Below are 26,619 nucleotides of genomic sequence, written 5' to 3' on the forward strand. Positions count from 1 at the left end.
TTCACAGAAATGTTAAAGGGACATTCTTAAGCTGGGGAAAAAAGGGTACTAACTAGTAACATGAAAACATGAAAGAATAAATCTCAGTAGAAGAGTAAATACATAGTAAAGGTACTGTATTAACAATGTATAAAGCCATTATAAAGGTTTAAAGACAGAAGCAGTAAAAATAACTATAACTAAAATAATTAGTTATGGGAGACACAAGATAAAAAGATGGCAATTTCACATTAAAAACACAAAATGGGGAGAGAGAAGAGTAAAAATGCAGAACATTAGAATGCAATCAAGTTTAAATTACTTACTTAAGAAAGATGGCTATTGATATGTTTTATATGTAAGCCTCCTGATAACTACAAAACAAAATCATATAATAGATACACAAAAGAGATAGAGAAATAAATATCACTAAAGAAACTCATCAAACCACAAAAGAAGAGAGCAAGAGAAGAATAAAGGCACAGAGAGGAACTACAAAATAGCTAGAAAACAATAAACTAAATGCAATAAGGACATCCCTATCAATAATTTCTTTAAATGTAAATTACTTAATTCTCCAGTCAAAAGACATAGAGTGGATAAATGGGTTAAAAAAAAATAAAGATCCATATTATGCTGCTTGCAAGAGACTCACTTCAGATGTTAGGACACACAGACTGAAAGTGAAAACATGAAAAAAGATATTCCATGAAAATGAAAACCAAATGAAACCTTCAGTAGTATACTCATAGCAAACAAAACAGACTTTAAAACAAAGACTATAATAAGAGGCAAGGTAGGATATTACATAATGATAAAGAAGTCAATCCAAAAAGAAGATATAATATTTGTAAATATTTATTTACATTTATACCTAAATGTAAATTAATAGCCCTAAAGGGCTTCCCTGATAGCTCAGTTGGTAAAGAATCCACCTGCAATGCAGGAGACCTGGTTCGATTCCTGGGTGGGGAAGACCACTAGAGAAGGGATAGGGCTACCCATCCCGGTATTCTTAGGCTTCCCTTTTGGCTCAGCTGGTAAAGAATCTGCCTGCAATGCGGGAGACCTGGGCTAGATCCCTGGGTTGGGAAGATCCTCTGGAAAAGGAAAAGGCTACCCACTCCAGTATTCTGGCCTGAAGAATTCCATGGACTATATAGTCCATGGGGTCAAAAAGAGCTGGACACGACTGAGCGACTTTCACTTGAAAAGGAGAAATAGTCAGCAATACAATGGTAGAGAACTTTAATATAATACTCCATTTACATCATTGGACAAATCATCCACACAGAAAAAAATAAAATAAAAAAATCAGACCTTCAGTTCAGTTCAGTCCTCAGTGCCCAATTCTTCTCGACCCCATGAACTGCAGCATGCCAGGCCTCCCTGTCCATCACCATCTCCCGGAGTTCACCCAAACTGTCCATCGAGTCGGTGATGCCATCCAGCTATCTCATCCTCTAACGTCCCCTTCTCCTCCTGTCCCCAATCCCTCCCAGCATTGGGGTCTTTTCCAATGAGTCAACTCTTCCCATGAGGTGGCCAAAGTACTGGAGTTTGAGCTTTAGCATCAGTTCTTCCAAAGAACATCCAGGGCTGATCTCCTTTAGAATGGACAGGTTGGATCTCCTTGCAGTCCAAGGGACTCTCAAGAGTCTTCTCCAGCACCACAGTTCAAAAGCATCAATTCTTCGGCGCTCAGCTTTCTTAACAGTCCAACTCTCACATCCATACATGTTCACTGGAAAAACCATAGCCTTGACTAGACAGACCTTTGTCAGCAAAGTAATGTCTCTGCTTTTGAATATGCTATCTAGGTTGGTCATAACTTTCCTTCCAAGGAGTAAGCGTCTTTTAATTTCATGGCTGCAATCACCATCTTCAGAGATTTTGGAGCCAAAAAATACCATCTGACACAGTTTCCACTATTTCCCCATCTATTTCCCATGAAGTGATGGGACCAGATGCCATGATCTTCGTTTTCTGAATGTTCAGCTTTAAGCCAACTTTTTCACTCTCCTCTTTCACTTTCATCAAGAGGCTTTTTAGTTCCTCTTCACTTTCTGCCATAAGGGTGGTGTCATCTGCATATCTGAGGTTATTGATATTTCTCCAGGCAATCTTGATTCCAGCTTGTGCTTCTTCCAGCCCAGTGTTTCTCATGAGGTACTCTGCATATAAGTTAAATAAGCAGGGTGGCAATATACAGCCTTGACGTACTCCGTTTCCTATTTGGAACCAGTCTGTTGTTCCATGTCCAGTTCTAACTGTTGCTTCCTGATCTGCATATAGGTTTCTCAAGAGCCAGGTCAGGTGGTCTGGTATTCCCATCTCTTTCAGAATTTTCCATAGTTTCTTGTGATCCACACAGTCAAAGGCTTTGGCATAGTCAATAAAGCAGAAATAGATGTTTTTCTGGACCTCTCTTGGTTTTTTGATCATCCAGCGGATGTTGGCAATTTGATCTCTGGTTCCTCTGCCTTTTCTAAAACCAGCTTGAACATCTGGAAGTTCACGGTTCACGTGTTGCTGAAGCCTGGCTTGGAGAATTTTGAGCATTACTTTACTAGCATGTGAGATGAGTGCAATTGTGCAGTAGTTTGAGCATTCTTTGGCATTGCCTTTCTTTGGGATTGGAATGAAAACTGACCTTTTCCAGTCCTGTGGCCCCTGCTAAGTTTTCCAAATTTGCTGGCATATTGAGTGCAGCACTTTCACAGCATCATCTTCCAGGATTTGAAATAGATCAACTCGAATTCCATCACCTCCACTAGCTTTGTTCGTAGTGATGCTTCCTAAGGCCCACTTGATTTCACATTCCAGGATGTCTGGCTCTAGATGAGTGATCACACCATCATGATTATCTGGGTCGTGAAGATCTTTTTTGTACAGTTCTTCTGTGTATCTTTGTCACCTCTTCTTAATATCTTCTGCTTCTGTTAGGTCCATACCACTTCTGTCCTTTATCGAGCCCATCTTTGCATGAAATGTTTCCTTGGTATCTCCAATTTTCTTGAAAAGATCTCTAGTCTTTCCCATTCTGTTGTTTTCCTTTATTTCTTTGCATTGATCACTGAAGAAGGCTTTCTTATCTCTCCTTGCTATTCTTTGGAACTCTGCATTCAGATGCTTATATCTTTCCTTTTCTCCTTTGCTTTTCACTTCTCTTCTTTTCACAGCTATTTGTAACGCCTCCCCAGACAGCCATTTCGCTTTTTTGCATTTCTTTTCCATGGGAATGGTCTTGATCCCTGTCTCCTGTACAATGTCATGAACCTCCATCCATAGTTCACCAGGCACTCTATCTATCAGATCTAGTCCCTTAAATCTATTTCTCACTTCCACTGTATAATCATAAGGGATTTGATTTAGATCACACCTGAATGGTCTAGTGGTGAAGGACACTACCTAATGCAATTTATCCAAGGATGCAAGTACAGTTCAACATCCACAAATCAATCAATGTGATATACCACATTAACAAAATAAAAAATTAAATATGATCATCTCATTAGATGCACAGAAAGCATTTGACAATATCCAATACCCATTTATGATGTAAAAAACAAAGTGGGTTAAAGAGAATATACCTTAACACAACAAAGGTCATATATAAGAAACCCATAGCTAACTTCATACTCAATAATGAACAGCTGGAAGCATTCCCTCTAAGATCAGGAAAAAAAATAAGAATGCCCACTCTTTCCACTTTATTCAACATAGTATTAGAGGTTCTGGCCAGAGAAATTTGGCAACAAATAGAAATAAAAGGTATGCAAGTTAGAAAGGAGGAAGGAAATTATCACTATTTGCACATCACACGATATAATATGATGTGATATGATACATAAAAAGCCTAAAGACTCCACCAAAAAAACTGTTAGAACTAAAAAAAAGTAAAATCAGAAAAGTTGCAGAGTACAAAATCACTATACAATAATCTGTTAAGTTTTTATGCAGTAATAACAAACTAGCAGAAAGAGAAATGAAGAAAGCATTGAAAATAATAAAATTCCTAGGAACAAATTTAATCAAGGAGGTGAAAGACATGTATATTTAAAACTACAAGACATTAGTGAAATAAATTGAAGGTACAAATAAGTAAAAAGGTATATCATGCTCAAGAATTGGATGAATCAATATTATTAAAATGTCCATACTACCCAAAACAAGCTACAGATTTAACATAATCCCTATCAAAATTCCAATCACTAGAGAAGTTCCTTCAGCATTTGTTAAATAGTTGCTTTAGTGGTGCTGAATTCTCTTAATTTTTGCATATCTGTAAAACTTTTGATTTCCCGAACAAATCTGAATGAGATCCTTGCTAGGTCGAGTAATCTTGGTTTTTGGTTTTTCACTTTCTTCACTTTAAGTCTATCCTGCCATTCCCTTCTAGCCTGCAGAGTTTCTGCCGAAAGATCAGCTGTTAACCTTATGGGGGTTCCCTTGTACGTTATTTATTGTTTTCCCCTTGCTGCTTTTAGTAATTTTTCTTTGTGTTTTTGTTAGTTTGACTACTATGTCTCTTGGTGTGTTTTTTAATGTATGGTATTGGCAGACACATAAATCAGTAAAACAGAACACAGCACCCAGAAATAAATAGATATATATGGTCAAATAATTCATGACAAAGGAAGCAAAAATATACAATGAAGAAAAGACAGTCTCTTTTAATAAATGGTGTTTGGAAAACTGGACAGTAACATGCAAGGAATGAAATTGGACCATTATCTTAAACTACATATAAAACTTTACTCAAATGGATTAAAGACTTGAACCTAAGACCTGAAATCATAAAACTCCTGCAAGAAAACATACATGGTAAGTTCCTTGACATAGGTCTTAGAGATTTTTTTGAATCTGTAGCCAAAAGCAAAAGCAACTAAAGCAAAAATAAACAAATGGGACTACACAAAATAATCTTTTGCACAGCAAAGGAAATCACCTCAACCTACTGGACAAATATTTGCAAATGATATATCTGATAAGTAGTTAATATCTAAAATATATAAAGAATTCAAACTATGAAGAGCAAAAAAACAATCCAATTTTTTAAATGAGCTGAAGATATGAATAGACATTTTTTCCCTGAAAAGATGTTCAACATCACTAAACATCAAGGAAATTCAAATCAAAATCACCGTGAAATATTACCTCATACCTTCAAAATGACTATTATTAAAAAAGACAACAAATAGCAGGTATTGGTGAGAATGTGGAGAAAAGTAAACCCTCATGCACAGTTAGTGGGAATGTAAATTGATACAGCACTATGGAAAACAGTAAGGAGATTCTTCAAAACAAATTAAAAATAGAATTACCATATGACCTAACAATTTCACCTTTCAGTATTTATCCAAAGACAACAAAAACTCTAACTCAAAAACATATCTGCACCCCATGTTCATTAGAGCACTATTTACCATAGCCAAGATACAGAAACAACCTGTGTCCATCAACGGATGAATGGAATAAAGAAAACATGGTGTGTGTGTGTGTGTGTCTGTGTCTGTGTCTGTGTGTGTGTGTGTGTGTGTGTGTGTGTGTGATGGAATATTAAATGGTCACAAAAAGAATGAAATCTTACCATTTGTGACAACATGGATAGAACTGAGGATATTATGCTACAGGAATTGAGACAGAGAAAGACAAATGTTAGTATATGATCTCACTTATGTGTGGAATCTAAACAGAAAAAACAAACAAACAAACAAACTACCTCACAGATACTGAGAACCTATTGGTAGTTGTCAGAAAGGGAAGGGAGCAAGAAGAAGTAGGTGATGGGAGTCAGAATATATAAGCTTTCTGTTCTAAAATAAACACAACCTGGGAAGGTAATTACAGCCTGCTGACTACAGTTACTTAATAATACTGTATTCAATATTTGAAAGTTGCTAAGACAGTAGATCTTTAAAGCTCTCATCCCAAGGAAAAAAAAATATTTTTAACTACATAAGGTGACAATATTAAGTAAAATAATTATGGTGACCATTTCACAATGTACACAAATAGTAACTCTTTACACTGTACACTTGAAATTAATATTTGCTGCTGTTGTTTAGTGCGCTTGTGCTTGTGCTCAGGCATGACCGACTCTTTGCAGCCCCATGGACTATAGCCCTCTATCCTCTGCCCATGGAATTTTCTAGTCAAGAAGACTAGAGTGGGGTGCATTTCCTACTCCAGAGGGTCTCCCCAACCCAGAGATCTAACACTAGTCTCCTGCATTGGCAGATGGATTCTTTACCACTAGCACCACCTGGGAAGTCCAAAATAATGTTAAATGTCAATTATACCTCAATTTTAAAAGAGAGGATAAAGACAAGAAATAGTTCAGAGGGAAAATACTGCCAGCACTCAATCAATCAGATGTGGGAAATCAGAGGAAATAAATGGGTTCAGATTTCTACCTTAGGTGATTCAGTGCATATAATTCAACTAAAGTTACAGGAAACTCAAGAAGAAAAGTAACTTTAAAAAAAGTAAACTGCAACAGGCTCAGTACTGGAAATACTGAATCTGTAGTTGGAAATTTAGATTGGGGAGAGGAGTCACAAAAGAACTGCATAAATCTTGATTTGATTAATTTATTCATTTCAGAAAGTATTTGAGAATCCACTGTGCTTCCAGAAATGTAGACCATAAAAATATAAAACTGATCAAAAAATGGTTGCTGCTCAGAAGAAGAGAAATGAAATCTATCTGTAGGCAGAAGGTACAAACTGCTGGACCAAGTTCTCAAAGGATGATATGTACATTCTCAACTTTGGCCACACATTTAGAATCACCTGGGGAACTTCTGATCATCCCAATGCCCAGTCCACACTCTGGGGTTATGATCTGGGCATCAGCAGCTGCTTAAATTCTCCAGGTGATACCAATATGCAATCAAAAGTAAGAGAGCTCCACTCAGAAGAGAACACCTAGGATACTGCCTTTGAAATATTTGGCAGTGTTTGCGGGAGGAGTGTGAAGAAGGATAAAGGGTAGAAATAAGAGAATTTTGTTGAAGGACCTCCCTCCATATAGCTTCATGATATACAAAGTATCAAAGGCTAAAAATAAGAGTATATGAGAATAAGGCAGGCATGTTAGGAGACGGGCAAAGTTTTGCAGTAGGCTCTGCAGAGTATGTGAAAAAGTTACTTAGATGTAGGAGCTTTTAAGCAGTTATAAAAGTTCAATGGAAGTAAGTCATGCATTGATATTAGCATCCATCTACAAGGTTGTATAATTCTTCTCCCTAATGATGCTTGGCAGTCTGTGAGCATGTACAGAGAAAACATTCATCCAGGACTGTTGATTGATAGGTTAGAAGAATAAAGGGAACTGAGAAGGCTGGTGAAAGTTAAAAATAGGACAATTAAGAATTAAGCATGTGATTGTAGGACTTGATGATGACGATTACATACTTAAATGAGTAAAGAAGTCAGAGATCAAAGGAGGAAAGGAGGGGGAGTTTCAGTCAAAACAAGATTTCCAAATGCAGGACTTCAAAATAACAGAGTACAGAGCGAGTATGGCAATAAATACCTAATCAGCCTTGCTACTTGTCTTAGCCTCCTCTCCAACCCACTATCTACATTGCCTGAAACCTGGTATTTCTAAGTTGAAAGTCTGATCATCTCTCCCCACCCTCATGCCTCAATCCACCAGATGAACTCAATCAAAAACCAGTTCAAGAAGTCTTATCACCTCTCCTATCCTGATAAGTTAATACCCACTTCCTCTACACTTTCTCCCTTTGCTCAATATTAAACAAGTTTTTATAGTTTTCCTTCACACACTGTTTTTATTTATAAGTCTGGTTCCCCCACTAGAGTTCCATGAAAGCTCCAATCAAGTGTTACCATCTTTTAAGCCAAATTTCAACAATCTTACTGATAAATTCAACAAGTAGAGGTATGCTGCTGCTGCAGCTAAGTCGCTTCAGTCGTGTCCGACTCTGTGCGACCCCATAGACAGAAGCCCACCAGGCTCCCCCGACCCTGGGATTCTCCAGGCAAGAACACTAGAGTGGGTTGCCATTTCCTTCTCCAGTGCATGAAAGTGAAAAGTGAAAGTGAAGTTGCTCAGTCATGTCCAACTCTTAGCGACCCCATGGACTGCAGCCTACCAGGCTCCTCTGTCCATGGGATTTTCCAGGCAAGAGTACTGGAGTGGGGTGCCACTGCCTTCTCCAGTAGAGGTATAGATTCTGGCATTTCTTGTTTGCTTATGCTTGTATCAACACTTTTAATGATGATGTATTTGAGGAAACTCTTTAGGCTATTTGTCCACTACTGTGAAGTTTTATTTAAATAGATAATCTGCAAAGACATGGAACCAGTCACATGTATTATGTGACCATATTAGTAAATAAACTACTAATTACAACTCCTTCAAGTTGTGGAATTCCCACTCTTCCCATAAGGTATTTCATTTACAGTTTGTGACATGTGTCTATCTAATAAATGCAAGGTGGGAACACCAGTGTCAACCCATATTTTTTAAAAAGTAATGAAACAAAATTTTCTGTTTATTAAATTAAAATATATACAAACCAAACTTCTAGTGTATATTTTTGCACACCAGTGGATCATCTTGCGTACCCCATGAAGTTTGGATATCATTGGTCTAAACATAAGGTAATGAACTATCTGCCAGCCACTACAAAAAAAAATTAAAATACATATCATACTACCTAAAATGTCATTTTTATAAAGATTTTTTTCATTTTCAAGCTGAAAATTTTGAGGAGAATTTCAGGTATTCAGCACTTTTGTATTAACTTTCAAAGACTGCTTTCCTAATACCTTGAACTATTGGAGTAAGAAGTTACTATGGGGGATAGAAAAAGAAAGCGTTAAAAGGTGATCTAAAACCCTTACAGAAAAACCAAGCCTCCAAATTAAAATTCAGGTTACTAGGTACAGCTGGAAGTGAACATTTAAAAGCACTCTGGACTCCCCTTGGCATTTCAACATACTTATAACTACTTGTTCAATTTCTGTCTCATGGGATTAGTTGTAAGCTCCCATGAGAGCAAGGGCTATCTGCCTTGTTGCCCGTTATATTCCCAGTCATACAAACAATGGCACGTGCACACAGTAGACGTTCAAAAAATAGTTACTAAATCAGTGAATGAAATGGTACATCTGAAGTTTCAATTAAGAAACTAATCCATGAGAACAATAACAAAAAAATAAGTGCTAAACCTTGAGATTTCAGGTATTCATTCTTATAGCAAATCCATCAGAAGTGTCAGCAAAACAGAATGAGAAAGTCCAGGAGATAGCAGAGAAACCGTGAAACAATAAGGTCCTGGAAAGGGGTGTGTTTGTTATTGGGAAGGGGCTGGCTACAGTCACTGTGGAAGTTTGAGAAAAGGTTGTTTGATTTATCAGGAAGATAACTGGCAACTTCAGGAATTCTGTTAAGGAATAGTTACAGAAGTGGAAACCAACTACATGGAATTAGGTAGGAAATTCTAAGATGGTAAGGAAATAGAAACACCACACTAGTCTTATAAATTCACCAGTGAAACTAGAGAAACAGTATTATAGATGGCTCACCAGGAACAAATGAAGATTGTTTTTTCAAGTCAGCATATCTACAAGTTTGAGGAAGAGAATTCAGAGTTTTTTCCTTTCATGGTGAAGGCGGGTGGTGTTGAGATCACTTTGTAGAAATAGAGAATATGACAAAACATGCTTACTGGGAAGACAGACATCTGCAAAAAGATATGGTGTTTTCCATGTAAAAGTCTAAATTGGACAATAAATAACAAAATTCCTGATTATATACTTCCTTTCCCATATTTCTGGCAAGGTAAGTTGAGAAGAAAGAGAGATGGAGTAGATTTATTCTTTTGTAGTTATCTTAGTAAGAAGTGTCTGTTTCTATTATCACCACAAAGAATACAACTATTTGTATGTTATCTACTCTTCCTTGTAATACTTTGGAACGAATCTTTGTGCCTTTAACACAGCCACTACTGCTCTGACTGCTGTTTCAGTAAAACACTAAGCATGAATGTGAACTCATTTCATTGCCTGCTGGGCCTGCATTTTTCCAGCTCTAATGTAACACAAGGACACTGCGACACACACAAGAACAGCCTTTTCTTCGAAATACTAACGTCTCTGCCTCCATTCTTGCACCTGTTTCAATCAGTTCTAGCATAGGCTGTATCCTTAAAGCTGCTTTAGAAGATACTTGGAATTGCAGGGTTTTGAACAGATTCCACATCATATTCCCATTAGTTATTAAAATTCACATCATATTCTCATTAGTTATTAACATTCTCCTCGCTAAATCGTTAAGCAGTATTCTGTCTCACTCACCGTCTTCTTTGCGTCCCCTATCCCGCAGTTGGTGTCTTGGGCGCCGTATTATGCACTAAGTAGGCACCTAGTGTTGATTTTGTAGTCCAGCGTAGTCCACGGTCACTCAGTCACAAAGCTCTTGTGGAAGCACATAGAAACAGAACTGGCCCCGGGGATGGGAGTTGTCCCTGAAAGTTGTCGAGTAACCGAACTAAGAGCTTTCTGAGGGCAGGGACAATCTTGTTCAGCACGGTGTCTGCAGTACAGGATTCAGTTCTGGTACAAGATGGATAGTCGATAATGCTGAATAAAGGAAAAACGGGTTCGGTGGCAACATTTAACTTCAACTCTATTCTGCAGACAGCCGCGTGCCATCCAGGCGTCAGGGAACCAGTAGGGCGCGGGTGCTTCAAGACGACAGGGAAACTGTTGGTTCTAATTTCACATACTGTAATTCTATGCTACAATTTCCATATTTTCACTTAAAACAAAACGGGGAGTTTGGGTTCTCTCTGCTCGCGGTTCCCAGGGGCTTAAGCACAAACACCGAGCGCCACAGCGCCCGGAGGCGCGCCCCTAGCAACGAACGCGACCCTGCCCCCAGCGGAACTGGCGGAGCTCCGGGCGCGGTCAGCCGCGGCGCTCCTGAAGGGGTCGCTGTTCCCGCGATAACCTCTATAAAGGCCCCGCCCCGAGGCCCGCTCTCGCTTCCTCTGTTTGGGACCCGGCCCTGAAAGGCTCGGACGCTGCTCTGCCTTGCAAGCCCACCGCGAAGCCCGCCGACGTTAGCGGCATCTCTCCAGGCGGCACAGGCCCTGGGTCTCGGCCGCTGCCGCCTGGACTCGCGGCCGGCTTCGAGGCGGTTGTTCTCTCCCCTCGCCCCACCCTCTCTCTCCCCCTTCACGGAAACGACAGCTGCGGCGGCGGGACTGGCGCCGCCTCCCTCCACCTACCACGTCTGCCCCCGCCACTCTCGCCCGGCGCCCCAGCCCGGCCGCGGCGCCTCCATCTCCCCGCTAGGTCAGCCGGCTGCTCCGCCCGGCTGACGCCCAGGATGAACATCATGGACTTCAACGTGAAGAAGCTGGCGGCCGACGCGGGCACCTTCCTCAGTCGTGCAGTGCAGGTACCGCGGCGGGAAGAAGGGGTGGCGACGCCCAGGAGGGACAGGGAGGGGTCGCCCGAGACAGCCGCGCCCTCTGCACCCGGCTTCGCCGACCGCCCGACTGGCCTGCCGCGGCCGGAGGCCCGGGTGATGGGCGCGGCCTTGTGCCCCTCTGGGCCTGGCGGCCGTTTTCCTCCCCCTTCTTGCCCAACCGCCGGTGCCGGGGAAGCGAGGCGGAGTGGGGACAGGGCCCGGAGCGTCCTCCCTTCTCTGGAGGCCACCTTGAGTTCGGCCTCGGGCCGAGGCACAGCCCCGCCGGCCTTTCTGACCTCACGGCGCCGCTGCTCGTGTGCCCTCCGTCCCCGGGCGGGCGGAGGCTTTGCGAGTCCGCGGGGTGGTGGAGACCATTCTTGCACCACCCCCACCTTTTCATTCCGTCTCCCTCTCTCCTCGCCAAGTCCAAGAAGGAAGTTTCCTTTTCCTGCCCATCAACCCAGGGAGCTGCCAACGCTGTTCCCTGCCGTCCTCTCACCCTGAGAGGAAGGTTCCCGGTCTTGGCTGTCCGTGGCAGAAATGGAGATCGCCAGTTGGCGTCCAGACTTTGCCAGAGCCACAGAGCTTGGGGGCTTTCCCACTCACTTTCGAAATGGGAAGCGCTGACCGTAGGGCAGTGAGCGAGAAGATTCATGTTGTGCTTATAGTCACAGGGACATTTTTCAAGTAACACTTTAAAGGGGAAAGTTGACTGTCTCATCGTATTCAAAAATAAAGGAAGTGTCGGTACTAGGGAACTTGGACAGTTTTCCAGTCATCACCCACATTATGCCAACTAAGTTAAATCTACGAACAGATGTAAATTTCACCACAACACGGGATATAAACAGTCTGGTGTTTTAAGTTAATGACAGTCACAGTAGCAACAAGATTCTCTTTTGTAAAGAAAAAACAAAAATAGTTTTCTTATGTAACATGCCAAGTTGAAATGTAAATCATGTGTATTGCATTATTACTTTCTTTGTCCCCTTTACTCCAGTTTTATTGACATAGTTGATCTTACATTGCACCGTTTTTGGCAAAAAATGGTAGAACTAGAGCCGGGTAATGGCTGCCTATATTGGGAGCTTTTGGTGGTGTTTTAATGCTGATTCCCTGTGATTCTAGGTGCTGAATGCAGATTTGGCACTACCTAATGCCACTCTTTTCAGTACAGCTAGGGGGACTTCCCTGGCTGTCCGGTAGCTGAGACTACATGCTTCCATTGCAGGGGGCACAGGTTAGATTCCTGGTCAGGGAACTAAGATCCCACACGCCCCAGCAGCCATACATACATATTTCTAGATATGTTTTCAGGTACATAATCCGAACTTCTTAAATAGGACATATATATTACAAATTGATTTAAATAATTGATAGACTTGATTTTAAAAATCTGGCAAAGCTCTCAAGATGTACTTTCCAAATAACGAGTTTCAGTTACTTGTTTCAAATTTTCTAGGAAGAAGTTTTAAAATTCTAATCTGTTAGTTATCAAATAATTTTCAGTCTTAAATGCTTAAGTGCTTAGTGCATGCCTGTGTGTCACTACTATTTTGGACACTAGTGTTTCATAATCAACATAATGTCTGTGCTCCTGGAGCTTACTGTCTAACAGGAAAAAACAAACTAGTAAATACATCAGGCGGTGATGTAGAAACAGGCCAACAGGTTTAGTTAGGTTAAGGGCAAGGGGTAGTGGTTGTTGCTGTGATGGTAAGGGCAAGCTTTTCTATTTCTAATAGGTTCAAATGCAAAAAGACCTCAAGAAGGTGACAGATCCAGTTTTTTTTTGGAGTAAAAACATTTCAGGCAGAGGTCGCGAGTGTAGAATCTGAGGTTGCAGGGCTGTTAGGGAGACTAGTTAAGGAGCTGTGGCCATAGGACAGGCAAAAGGTGATAGAACTTAAATAAGAATGATAGCAGGGGAGGTTCAAAACCTAACCAGTGTTGCATATTATATTGACTCTGAAGTATGAGAGAAAGATGAGTCAAGGATGACTCTGAGGTTTTGGCTTGAGCCGTTTACTAAGGGAAAAATTTCAGGAGGAACAGGCTCCTTTGATACGTCTTTTTATTTTAAGTCTGTGTCTGTCAGAGGTACATTTTTAAATGTTTATAAACTATCATGTCTGAGAATTGCTTTAAAATGTTTCAGAAGGAAGGGTGGGTAGTTGAAACAACAATGGCAAACGGTTCATACTGGGTTATGGGTTCATGAGATGTTACTATACTATTATACTTCCATGTTTGACGTTTTCTGCAGTTTTTTAAAATATGTAGGAAATAAAGATGGTTCCAAAATGTAATGTGCAATTTGGAGTGCTGTGTGTAGTTTTCAACAAAACATGCTTTCTCATTTTGGTATTTAGTCAATAACTGAGTTCCTACTCTAAATTGAGTTGACATCACTGTAGTGTCAAAGTGCCAGATTTAATGCTAAGAATAGCGTAAGAGCTAGGCCAGTTACTCAGTATAAGCAATAAGAACAGTTGGGATGGAATTTAGCTTTGATATTTCTAAATAATTCTGTTTAAATCAAATTATACCTTAAGGAATAGGCCATTCTCTGGTTAGACAACTGCCATATTCTTTCATTTTACGTATAAAGTCTAACTTAACAATTAAACATGTTCCCTATTTTAAAACATAAAATCAGACTATTTAAGTATGTAAATGAGTCCCATCATTCAACTCTCACTCTTTTAAAATATGTTTATATACATCAGTTCAGTTCAGTCACTCAGTCATGTCCGACTCTGTGACCCCATGAATCTCAGTATACCAGGCCTCCCTGTCCATCACCAACTCCCAGAGTTTACCCAAACTCGTGTCCATTGAGTTGGTGATGCCATCCAGCCATCTCATCCTCTGTCGTCCCCTTCTCCTCCTGCCCTGATCCCTCCCAGCATCAAGGTCTTTTCCAATGAGTCAGCTCTTCACATGAGGTGGCCAAAGTATTGGAGTTTCAGCTTCAGCATCAGTCCTTCCAATGAACACCCAGGACTGATCTTCAGAATGGACTGGTTGGATAAGGTAAATGTATAAATGAATAGGGGTATATCATTCCCTAACAGTCCATTTGGGTGTTTTTGTTGTTCGTAATGCCTTCAGTAGAATACGAAAGGATCAGGTAATTTATCCTTGATAAATTGGTAAAGTGTCTTGAAAGCCATTAAAATCCTATCTTTTCAGTCCAGATTCCTTAACTGAGAATTAAATACTTCCTTCCAGCCTTGCCTTTTCTATTCTCATGTAAAACACTGTATTTCCATCAAATTGTTTTTTAATTTCAAAAATATCTTGTACTTTTCTAACTCTAGATTTTTGTTCATACAGTTAAATTCATCTTGAATGCCCTCCGCTCCCTGTCTGTAGCCTTTCCTTCCCTCAGAATACAACTTCAAGTCCATCTCAGACCGCAAGAACTTGATGTGAATACCTGTGGCAATTCCTATGTCATTCTTAAATTTTGTATGATTGTGTGGCATTTTTCTTCTAATGAATTATTATGTAGGGTCTCTAAGATGTCTAAAATTTTGTTACTCTGGCTTTCATGTCATTAATAAGATACTATGACCTGAGGAATCAACTCTCCTTATTCCCCTCTCACAGTATTCAGCATGATTTGTTTTGTTTTGTTTTAATTTTTATGTCATTTTAGCCAAGCAAATAGTACCTATGTGCGGTTTACTCTTTGAATCATTTAACATGTTAAATAATTGTTTTCATTAGTATTTTTCTAACATTATATATGCTGACCTTGGGGTTGATTTAATGCTAATCTAAAATATTAAACTCATTAATTGAGCCTATATTTATTGAGTACCTCCTTGCTAAGTCGCTTCAGTCGTGTCCAACTCTGTGCGGCCCCATAGACGGCAGTCCACCAAGCTCCCCCATCCCTGGGATTCTCCAGGCAAGAACACTGGAGTGGGTTGCCATTTCCTTCTCCAATGCATGAAAGTGAAAAATGAAAGTGAAGATGCTCAGTCGTGTCCGACTCTTAGCAACCCCATGGACTGCAGCCTACCAGGCTCCTCTGTCCATGGGATTTTCCAAGCAAGAGTACTGGAGTGGGGTGCCATTGCCTTGTCCAGAGTACCTCCTTAGTACTTGATACTGAAGAATACAAAGATAAATGACACCCCCTGTTACTGCCCTCAAGAACTTCATAATCTACTCTCAATTTGTCATAATTATTCTTTGTAGTAAATTTCCATTTTGTAAATTATTGTTCTTAATTTGATAAATCTTTCAAATGGGTACATTTTTAATTCAGAATTGATACTGAAGCAAAAAATTTTGCTCACCATCCTTAAATGATACATATTCTTTATATCTGTATAATATTTTCATACTAAATTACTAAAGGAAGAGAGTTCATTTTCTAACTTTTTTTTTAACTGCTAAAGTTACACTATAAAATTCACAAACACCAGCTGTTTTCTGATGAGGAAAAAGTCTCTAAACTTTAGTTGTAACTCTAACCTTTATCTTCTATCTAATTTAGCGAGCACAATAGTGTATCTAAGCTGGAGATATGAAGATAAATTCTGATGCTAGTCTCCACCAACTCCTTTCAAATCCTATGTGGAAGGAATTCCACTCTCTCTCATTCCATTTCTTTTTTTTAATTAATTCTGAAATTCCATTTCTTTTTTTTTTTTAATTTATTTTAATTGGAGGCTAATTACAGTATTGTAGTGGTTTTTGCCATACATTTACATGAATCAGCCATGGGTGTACATGTGTTCCCCATCCTGAACTCCCCTCCCACCTCCCTCCCCATCCCATCCCTCTAGGTCATCCCAGTACACTGGCCCTGAGCACCCTGTCTCATGCATAGAACCTGGACTGGCGATCTGTTTCACATATGATAATATACATGTTTCAATGCTATTCTCTCAAATCATCCCACCCTTGCCTTCTCCCAGAGAGTCCAAAAGTCTGTTCTTTACATTCGTGTCTCTTTTGCTGTCTCGCATATATGGTCATCATTACCATCTTTCTGAATTCCATATATATGCATTACATTTCATTTATAGAATTTAAATTACAGTAACTTTATCATGTCTCTGAAATTCTAATAAATACACTGCATTCAAAGGCCATACATTTTCTCATTCTGTAAAAACTGCGTGTTTAGTGTTACCCAAAACTGTGTTCACATGCTTTGGTGCAGTTGTCACTAATTTAGTAAACAACTAGATAAAAGATGGTTTGTTAACCTGATATTAAAATAATTACGTATCAGCTTAAAACAGTAGTTCTCAGTCTCAGCTACACTTAAAATTACCTGAGGAATCTTTAAAGGCTGCTCCTCAGTCCAGTTAAATTAGAATCCTTGGGACTCGATTTGACATCAGTGTTTTTGAGAGCTCCCTTCATTCCAAAGAGCAGCCAAAATTAAGAACCAATTGAGAAGTATCTAGTTTAAAGTTCACCACTACATTCAGAGTTTGTGTTATACACTTGCCTCCAAGAACTTTACATTTCTTTTAAACAATTACTTTACCCAGAGAATTGATGGTTAGTGTTTATGTTAGTAGATGTCTTTGATCACACAGCATTTTTATTTGTCCTTTTTTCTCTCTAAATCGGAGCATAGAATCCAGGCTCCTTATTTCATACTGTAGGCTATTTGTCTGTGCTAGTAAAGGAAGGATTACAGTACCTGGCATAATGTGGCTGACTCAAAGACAATCCTTTTCTTAAAGCAGTGTTTAGAGAAAATATATAAAAAGAGAGGGTTGAACTTTCTCGAGTCATTTTACTGTGTTACTAATGAAATATTATGAAAGAATACTATATCATATTACATTTTAGAGAACATGATGTTTGAATTTCTATGATTCTTTTGCTTTCTGACTTTAACTGTAGCTTGTTTTTCACAGAAGTTTTTGATTATTAAATGGTACTGCTATACACTCATTGAAATATTAATACGGGCTTAAAATCAAATGTGGTTTGCAATGAACAACTATCATCACTGACTTGCAAAGTCAGTAATGATTTTGGACTTAGGGATTTTGAAAACTGAAATTTTTAGGGTAAATTTTAAAATGTTTGATAATTAGGAAAGGGATCTTCCTTAAAAAAACAAAAAGTCCTGTCCTTCTGATAAAGATACCATCATAATTTGAATGCTGAAGCTCCAATAATTCAGCCACCTGATGAGAAGAGCTGACTCATTGGAAAAGACCCCGATGCTGGGAAAGATTGAAGGCAAAAGAGGGCAATAGGGGGTGAGATGGCTAAATAGCATCACTAATTCAATGGACATGAATCTGACCAAACTCTGGGAGACAGTGAAGGATAGGGAAGCCCAGCTTGCTATAGTCCATGGGGTTGCAAAGAGTCCAACACGACTTAGCAACTGAACAATAGCAACAACAAGATCATAAAATTATTCAGGGCAAGAACCATGTTATATGCTAAATATATATTTCACATACAGTCGAAGAAAAAAATATGTATCCTCCATAAATATCTTGGATTAGTAATTCTTCTTAATTTAGTTGGTGTAACTCATCATTTTCTATAGTTAATGTATTCTTTAAAATGTTTTAGAGGAAATTTTATGTACTAAATATTGTACTATTTTGTTATTGTAATGTCATACCTTGTGATTAACAATGGAAAAAAAAATCCTTAAGTCCCCACAATGATAAAAATTAAGGGAAATATGTCTTTTACAGTTGTATGTTTAAATAATAAAATTTAAATTTTTGTAATTTCAACTTAAATATGTGATGGCATTAGCAATGCTCTTATGTCCCTTTTCCTCCCCCTTATTTTATTTATTTTAGCTAGAGTTAAACTAATCCTTAATTTGATTATGATTGAATATTATGTAGGAAGGAGAGGTAAGCTATAGGATACAGCTCATCAGAGTGCTATGAACAAAGAAACAAACAAGGAAGCACAGAATGTGTTTAGGTAATGTGATAGGAAATATCAATTGCTTGAAATCAAGTATTTTACTGAGAGGGTAGCTCATAGTATAATAAGACTATGATTCAAACAGATATGAGATGAAATCCCAGCTCTGACAGTTTAGGGCAAAATTATAAACCATTCTCAATTTCTTCACTTAATTTATGATTCTTCCCTATGTAACAAGAATGTTTTTTTTGAGTACTTGATTCAAAATGCAGAGCAACTGTTTTTCACTCTCAGAAAAAAGCAAGAAAACATCAGAATTTATTACTGGTAGTTAAATTCAAGGTTCTTCCCATAGAACTACTGTTTTCTAAACAGGCTTCCTATAATCAAACTGTCTGACTCATACTTAAGGGTTCCATAAATTCACTCAGTCACTGGATCAAGAAACAATAGGACCACCTTTGTTGGTCCTCTGTCTACCATCTTTTTATCTTAGTATCCTTATTGTCAAATTACGTATGTACTTGTTAGTTGTCTTTCTTCTCTGTTAATATTTAAGTTTCTTTAGAGACAAAGCTTGTCTGTTTTCTAGGTGTTGAAACCCATGTGCTTAGAATAATGCCTAGCATATACCTGGGTATTTAATAAATATTTGTTGAAAGAATGAAAGGAATGAACAAATACAATATTAGATATACCTGCTTACTAAGGAGCTAAGTGGAGAATTTTTTTCTACTGATAGATCATCCTTTATAATTGATGTTCACTTGGGCGTATTCCTTTCCCTCCTATTGGTTGCTTCATCTGTGAAATAATCTATTTAACCATGGGAGGTAGATTTCTAATATGTAAAATTTTAATGTATACCTTTGGCAGATCTGTTGCTTGGAATCTTCCAGGATCTATAAAAAACACCAGCATCTCTCTTAGATTGCGTCATTACCTAGCTGACCCTGGGGTCAGGGTTTTTATTTTTTCCCAGTGCCTCTCCTATCCTCAGTTACTGCAACTGTACGAGCCTAGGCAGTTGCTTTGGAATTACGGTCTGCCTGCTGTTCTCAGTTCCACCCAGGGGCTGGCTATAGGCCAGTCTTTAAAAGACCTAAAGTTTTACAAAAGCTATTGCAGCTATTTCTGGGCCGTGAACAAGACCTTTAGTGAGGGTGTACCAGAAGTCTAAGAATAACATCTAAGAATAAAGGACCTTTGAGCTAAAAATGCTGACTGATAATCAGTTGAGATCAGTATTAGACCAAGAAGGATGCTGAAAGAAACAGATAATAAAATTCAGAAAAATGGAACTACAGAAGATATTTTGAGAAGTGAGAGGGGGGAAAAGTGAACATTAAATTTTATTGCACAGAAATGTGTGCTGTGTGCTTAGTCGCTCAGTCATGTCCAGCTCTGCAACCCCATAGACTGCAGCCCACCAGGCTTCTCTGTCCATGGGGATTCTCCAGGCAAGAATATTGGAGTGGGTTGCCATGCCCTCCTCCAGGGGATCTTCCCAACCCAGGGATCCAACCCAGACCTCCCGCATTGCAGGCACATTGTTTACTATCTGAGCCACCAGAGAAGAGTCATGACTAATGAGTACAGAGTTAGTGATAGTGATATACTTGTGTTTTGATGGAAAACCACATATTCTAGAGAAAAACTATTCATGATAAACAGCCTGAGTCATTGCTTCTAGTATTTAATTAAACGTGTCCAGAAGTCTCCATAAAATCTACACAGAAATACTTTTTACCTCTTTGTTATTGTATGGGCAGTGCTGCCTTTCCTCAGAAACAAATATACTCAAGATAATAAAAATTGATATGTTGAGTCTATTTAACTACATTTTATGATCCTAAAAAAGATGCCTCTGTAGTATGAATTGGGCTTCCCTGATAGCTCAGTTGGTAAAGAATCCACCTGCAATGTAGGATGTTCCAAGCGTTAGTCCATAAGTCAATTGCTGGAACATATCTTAAGGAAACAAGTTAAATGATGGTTTTCCAGAACATCCCATAGAAGCCTGTCTAACTAGATGTGGTTAAAATGCCAATGATACAAAGCCACATTAAACATAATAGCCCTTTTTAAATTCAAAATAATAATTACCAGGCACTGAACAACGTGATGTTACGTACATAGCCTTACTTAAATTCTTAAAGCACTTTAAGATATGTATTGTGTCTCTTTTACAATGAAAGATACCTGAGGAAAAAAATTTTCAAAAGCTTGCTTAGGTCACATAGTTAGCAGTATAGTCAGGATTTGAATTCAGATCCAGCTGGCTCAAAAATGTTTACTCATTATGATTGGTTGTTCTACCTTTATATGTAAGAAATATTTATATACTTTATTTATATACAAAATAGTATAGCAAATTTTCTATCATTCACACCATACATTTTAGCAGAACTGAGAATATGTATTAACTATGAGATATGATTATCCTAAGTGCCTTAGGGTATCCTAAGAGGTATGGATATATTACCAGAGGGGCAAAAAACAGCCTTCTTATGCAACAGTTTAAGAACATTTGTATGTCCAGTATTGTTTGGATTTGAGTTTTCTTTTTAATTACTGATATAGATTCCTAAAATGTATTTGGGGTATATTTAATTTTTTTTATTATACAATCAATAACAGTTCACAGAAGAAAAGCTTGGCCAGGCAGAGAAGACAGAATTGGATGCTCACTTAGAGAACCTCCTTAGCAAAGCTGAATGTACCAAAATATGGACAGAAAAAATAATGAAACAAACTGAAGTGTTATTGCAGCCAAATCCAAGTAAGAAACTTTTTACCTTTTGTCTACATTATTGACTAATCCTATCAAAAGATACTGTTAATAGGTTTTTTAATGTGTTTTTTAAAAAAGTTTTAATGGCTATTGGAAAACATTTTCCGGTTATGGCTTTGAGGTCTATGTTATTTTGTATGTGTGTTTTTGGTAAAGAGGGTGATAAACACTTCATTGAGTATCCTCTAAGAAATTGACAGATTATGTTTTTAAGGCCTTTGGAGAATCCTCTTGAAATTTCAGGCAGCAGCTTTGAATTTTAAGAGTAATGAAAGCCTGTGAAGATAATCTTCCTTCCTCATTCAGGGGAGAACTGCCCCTATATAATTAAGAAGAAAATGCCCCTATATAATTAAGGGAAAATTACATAGAAACTTAAGCAGTTACCAACTATTTATGTTTAAGTTTTACGTTTTAACACAAATTACTCCATTTGATTTTCAGACAACTCCGTAAGACTTTTCAGATCACCTAACTCAATAACCTGGCAAATAAAATGCACAATGATTGTTTTAACTGAAATTCACAAGTTAGCATTTTGTTCAATGTAGCATAACTAATTAAAAGTAGAACTTGAACTAGAACCAGGTGTATTGACGGGGAGCTTTACAGATCAAAACTAAAGGACAAAATCAACAGCAACAGTTCCTGCTTCCCTTTTCCCTTTCCCCAGTGTTATTGTGACCATGTTGTGAAATGCTATAAACTTTCTTTCAGATACTACCTCCAAGCTTTAAACTTTGTCGCTGTTATATAAACCTCAAGCATTATATTGCTCAGACTCTGCGACCCTCATGGACTGCCCACTAGGCTCCTCTATCCATGGAATTTCCCTGCCATCTCCCTCTCTGGGGCGTCTTCCAGACCCAGGGAATGAACCCACATCTCCTGCATTGCCGGTGGATTCTATAATGCTGAGCCCCTGGGGAAGCCCAAGGACTATACTAAATACTAATAATACTGTGCCATTTTAATTAAATTGGTGGTGACTTTAATCCTTTTACTCTTTGAGGCCTATTGTCTTTAGACACTGTGTGTCATATCTTCCTCACTTAAGGCTACTTAAATAATATACCATGGCACCTTAAAAAAAAAAAAAAGAAAGCAGTAGACATTTCTCTTCTTGTTTTTTGCTCTAGCCATAGTTCCTCCAGTATATAGTCTATCCTACAGCATGTTTTTGTGGTTGGCAAATAATGTCACCAACAATGCTGGAAAGGATGTCAGTAGAAAGAATTACCGTAGCTCACGTAATTTATTTCAGTGTTTAGTAACAGTTGCTTTTGTGTTTTATTTTGTGCTCTCATTATAAAGTTACACAGATTTTAAGTGGTTAGACCGAATCTTTTTTCTGTAAGCCCTGTTATTTTTAGTGTATGATTTTCCAGAACCTAGGATTTTTTAGAAGTGTACATTGCATTATAGTGGAATTGCCTGCATTTCTTGTTAAGATTTTATTAGGACTTTTTGATACCCAAATGAAATATTTATTTAAAATACACCAGTTTTTTTTTGAACTGAATGAAATCAACGTGGGATTCAGCTTTAAATTTTTGACCAAGTGGGTAAACAGGTGGCAAAGATATGAATCACTCTCACAGTCAGAAAATGAAATTGTGAGATTTAGTTAACATTTTCTAAGGGGTTTTGTTTTCAACTGACTCATTTTGGTTTTAACTAATTTAAAGGTTTTTAAATTCTTACTTAAAAACTCTTCTGATGCTGCACCAGAGTCTACCACAAATCCAAGTATTATTCCAACAGCATATTTTGTGTATTAAAATGAACACTTTTGCCAACTTCTGAAGTGTTTCTGTTACTGGTTCAACTCATTTTTGAAATTTTCAGTACACTGTGTGAAACTTGTGGAGGAATTATGTGAGGTGCTTGGAAGGAACCTATTTAACTTCTTTGGGGATCATAATTTTAATTTATATTTAAGCATTTTTTTCTGGAAACTTTCACTTTTTTCTTATTTTTCTCTGAAATATCTCACTGTTGGTAGCAATGTAAATGTGAATTTCTTAAATATGATAACCAAGTGTTTACTCAGATTTTAATGATTTTTTTTCCTTTTCCTTTATGCTAACTCCTATTACTGCTCTTAACCTTTTGTGTTTTAAACTTATTTTTAATGATAAAATCTTCTGAATGAATACATGCTCAGATATTTATATACTTTAAACATAATTAAATAAAATTAAGCCAAAAAATCGTATTGCTGATCTCTGTAGACTAGTCCAAGTGTGGACTATTCTGCTCCTTAAACTCCCAATATTTAACCTCTAAGAGGGAGATTGAGCATATAAGCAAACTAAAGCACAGTAACAGTGGCAGAAGTATACAACTCTTCAATTTCTCTAGGTACCTTATATCCATATTTTTATAGCTGGAAATCCCTGATTTTAAAATTGTAAACACATATTCAAAAATTAAAAGTTAGACACTATATGAATGGGTCTAAGGCAGCTTCACTAGATATTAAGTGAATACCAACCCTTTCTAAAACTTAAAATCCCATAAAATATTTATAATAGCCTTGAAAAATGAAAGCGTTAGTCACTCAGTCATGTTTGACTCTCTGCAACCCCGTGGATTATAGCCCACCAGGCTCCTCGGTCCATGGGATTGTCCAGGCTAGAATACTGGAGTGAGTTGCCATTTCCTTCTCCAGGGGATCTTCCTGACCTAGGAAGTGAACCCAGGGTTACTGCATTATAAGCAGATTCTATACTGTCTGAGCTACCAGGGAAACGCACTTCATTTTAAAATGTTTTTGTGCCAAAATATTTTATCATATTTTTAAAATGTAAGTTTCTTAGAGTTATATAATACTCTAACATGCAAATGAAAAATTATATATTAAGATAGGTACTTGAAAGCATATTAATTTCTTATTTTACAAAGTGATAAATGGCTAGTAGGGGAACAACAGTCTTTTAGATAGCTTTTTGAAATCGTTGGTAATTTAAACTTTTTTTCTAGATGCCAGGATAGAAGAATTTGTTTATGAGAAACTGGATAGAAAAGCACCAAGTCGTATAAACAACCCAGAACTTTTGGGACAATATATGATTGATGCAGGGACTGAGTTTGGTCCTGGAACAGCATATGGTAAGTGAAAGGCAAATGTCTGCTAAGAGATATCTTTTCTTTTAGATCTTTACTTACTTAGAGACATCATTAACATTTACCTAGTATTAGTGGAATCAGTTTTAACTTCAAATATTTTGTGTTAAAATTTTAGATGCAGTGATAAACATAACCACCAAATATATACAGTATGACTTAATATATTTAACCATATATTCTGAGAATTCACATTATCTTTTTAGGTCTGAATAGGTATTCCCATTGAATCTTACAACTCCTTTGTTATACTTCTTGTGATATATTGCAGTTTCTGTTTGTGTCTCCTCGAGTTGGTTTTTCTTTTTAAAGGTTTCCTGAGGATTTATTTCTATAATGTGCATAGCACAAACTAAGTGTTTGAACTAGTGCTTTTATTACACAAGTAATGTCAATACCACAAAAAAATGTTAACAGTGGTTATCTCTGAATGCTTGTTAAGACTTCTGTGAGAAACTGGTCTTTATTTGGGTGGTGAAATGATAGGTAAATTAAGTGATTTTCTACATATATAGTCCTGATTTAGGCATGCATGTGTGCCAGGTCACTTCAGTCATATCTGACTCTGTGCGACCCTGTAGACTGTAGCCCACTAGACTCCTCTGTCCATAGAATTTTCCAGATGAGAATACCCCAGTGGGCCGTCAAACTGCCCTCCAGGGCATCTTCCTGACTCAGGAATCGAACCTGTCTCTTACGTCTCTTGCATTGGCAGGCAGGTTCTTTACCAATAGCACCTCCTGAGAAAGCCGCCTGATTTATAAGAGCACATAAATTCTGAGACTAAATGAACTTAGTTTTAGTAGTCCTTATGTCAGAAGGACCTGAGTACTAAGTAATGAATGCTGGTAATCCATTAACTAGCTTGCAGATGTACAACTTTGAAACTTCTTTACACTATGTTCTTCAAAATACAGTTCTTTCAGATGTCTGAAAATGCTTTAGAGTTCTATAGTTTTACTTCTAAATTTTAACTGTAAATTTCAGGAAAACTTTATATATATATATATATATATATGTGTGTGTGTGTGTGTGTATATATATAGATCAGATTTGTTAATTGCCTTCTTATGCCAAACTCAGTTAGGTGCAGGGGTCGTAAAGGTACATGAAGGACCCAGCTGTTTCCTTCACCAAGCTGAAGGTCTAGTAGAGCAAAAACATTCAAAAGCCTTCTAAATTTTTTTTCCTTTTTAACCTGCTTAACCTGTTTTTACCTCTAATAATTCCATTGAATGTACCCTGATTATTGGAATTGGGCTTTTTGAATCTATTTATTAGTAATTAATAATAGCTAGCAATTGAATAGGAATTGGGCTAAGCACTGTATAAATATTATTTTAGTAAATCCTCACTTAAATCCTGCTTGTAAATTCTGTTATCTCTGTGAGAGGTTACATAATTCACCTATGATCACATAGAGCTAGTAATTCAAATGTAGATCTGTATCCAGAAATTGAGCTCTTAACTACATGTTATATTATTACCTTCCTTACAAATTAGATCTAATGTCATTCAAACAAAGGAATTAAGATCCACAGAACTAAAGCCTATTAGAGGTAGATTAGTCCTACTTCCAGTTAGAACCTACTTCCAGTTCTAACCTTCCAATTAGAATCTTGAGGTTCTCTTTTTCTCTATTTTCCACTGAATTTGTCCTATTTAAATGCTAGGCGGTGTGTGCTGCCGAACAGATTTTTTTTTAACTTAAGATATAAATGTATACTATTATTTATAGACACTTGAAATAAGTACATAAATATAGGAACAGAAGAATTTTTACCTGGTCTACTTATTAACATATTTTAAGAATTATACTTTTATAAGCATATCTGTACTATTTGAGCTGTGACCATAGATATTTTTAAGTGTATCTGTCCTCTTTTGTCCCATTGGTAAAGTTAGTACAATTAACTGTGATATGATAAAAAATTTATCTTTGTCATTTTCACTTACATTTTTATAATCTTAAATTTACTTTCAAAATAAAACTACCTTTTATGTGTGTGTGTGTTCAGTCGCTCAGTCATGTCTGACTCTTTGTGACCCCATGAACTGTAGCCCACCAGACTCCTCCTGTCCATGGGATTTTCCAGGCAAGAATCGTGGAGCAGGTTGCCATTTCCTACTCTGGTGGATCTTCCTGACCCAGAGTTTGAACATGCGTCTCTTACATCTCCTGTACTGGCAGGTGGATGCTTTACCACTGCATCACCTAGGAAGTCCAAAACTATCTTACCTACAGTTAATTTTGTTTGATTTTTACTTAAGTAAACAAGTAACAACTAACTTTAAGGCAGATCAAATAGCTGATTTATCTTAACATGATTTTCTGACATTACCACACAGTATTTTTTAAAAAAAAACACACTTTT

The 26,619-nt window shown here is 37.7% G+C and overlaps 1 protein-coding gene and 1 long non-coding RNA gene across 7 annotated transcripts in view; one reads left to right on the forward strand and one right to left on the reverse strand.

Moving 5' to 3' along the window:
- LOC138443747 (uncharacterized) overlaps window positions 1-11,188 on the reverse strand; it is a 93,961-nt gene extending 82,773 nt beyond the window's left edge. For 4 of the 5 annotated variants that reach the window (XR_011258293.1, XR_011258297.1, XR_011258296.1 and 1 more), the window contains exon 1: window positions 10,314-11,178. This is a non-coding gene — a long non-coding RNA (uncharacterized lncRNA). Of the gene's footprint in view, window positions 1-10,313 lie in introns of all 5 variants that reach the window. The other variant, XR_011258290.1, reaches the window with a different exon arrangement.
- Window positions 10,535-26,619, forward strand: part of SH3GLB1 (SH3 domain containing GRB2 like, endophilin B1) — a 44,618-nt gene continuing 28,533 nt past the window's right edge. For both annotated transcript variants that reach the window (XM_069596659.1, XM_069596665.1), the window contains exons 1-3: window positions 10,535-11,421; window positions 20,962-21,103; window positions 24,101-24,229. In XM_069596659.1, coding sequence (XP_069452760.1) covers window positions 11,350-11,421; window positions 20,962-21,103; window positions 24,101-24,229 — 343 coding nt within the window. In that variant the 5' untranslated portion in view covers window positions 10,535-11,349. The remainder of the gene's footprint in view (window positions 11,422-20,961; window positions 21,104-24,100; window positions 24,230-26,619) is intronic.

Source organism: Ovis canadensis, chromosome 1 (assembly GCF_042477335.2).
Source record: "Ovis canadensis isolate MfBH-ARS-UI-01 breed Bighorn chromosome 1, ARS-UI_OviCan_v2, whole genome shotgun sequence".
Taxonomy (NCBI): Eukaryota; Metazoa; Chordata; class Mammalia; order Artiodactyla; family Bovidae; genus Ovis; species Ovis canadensis.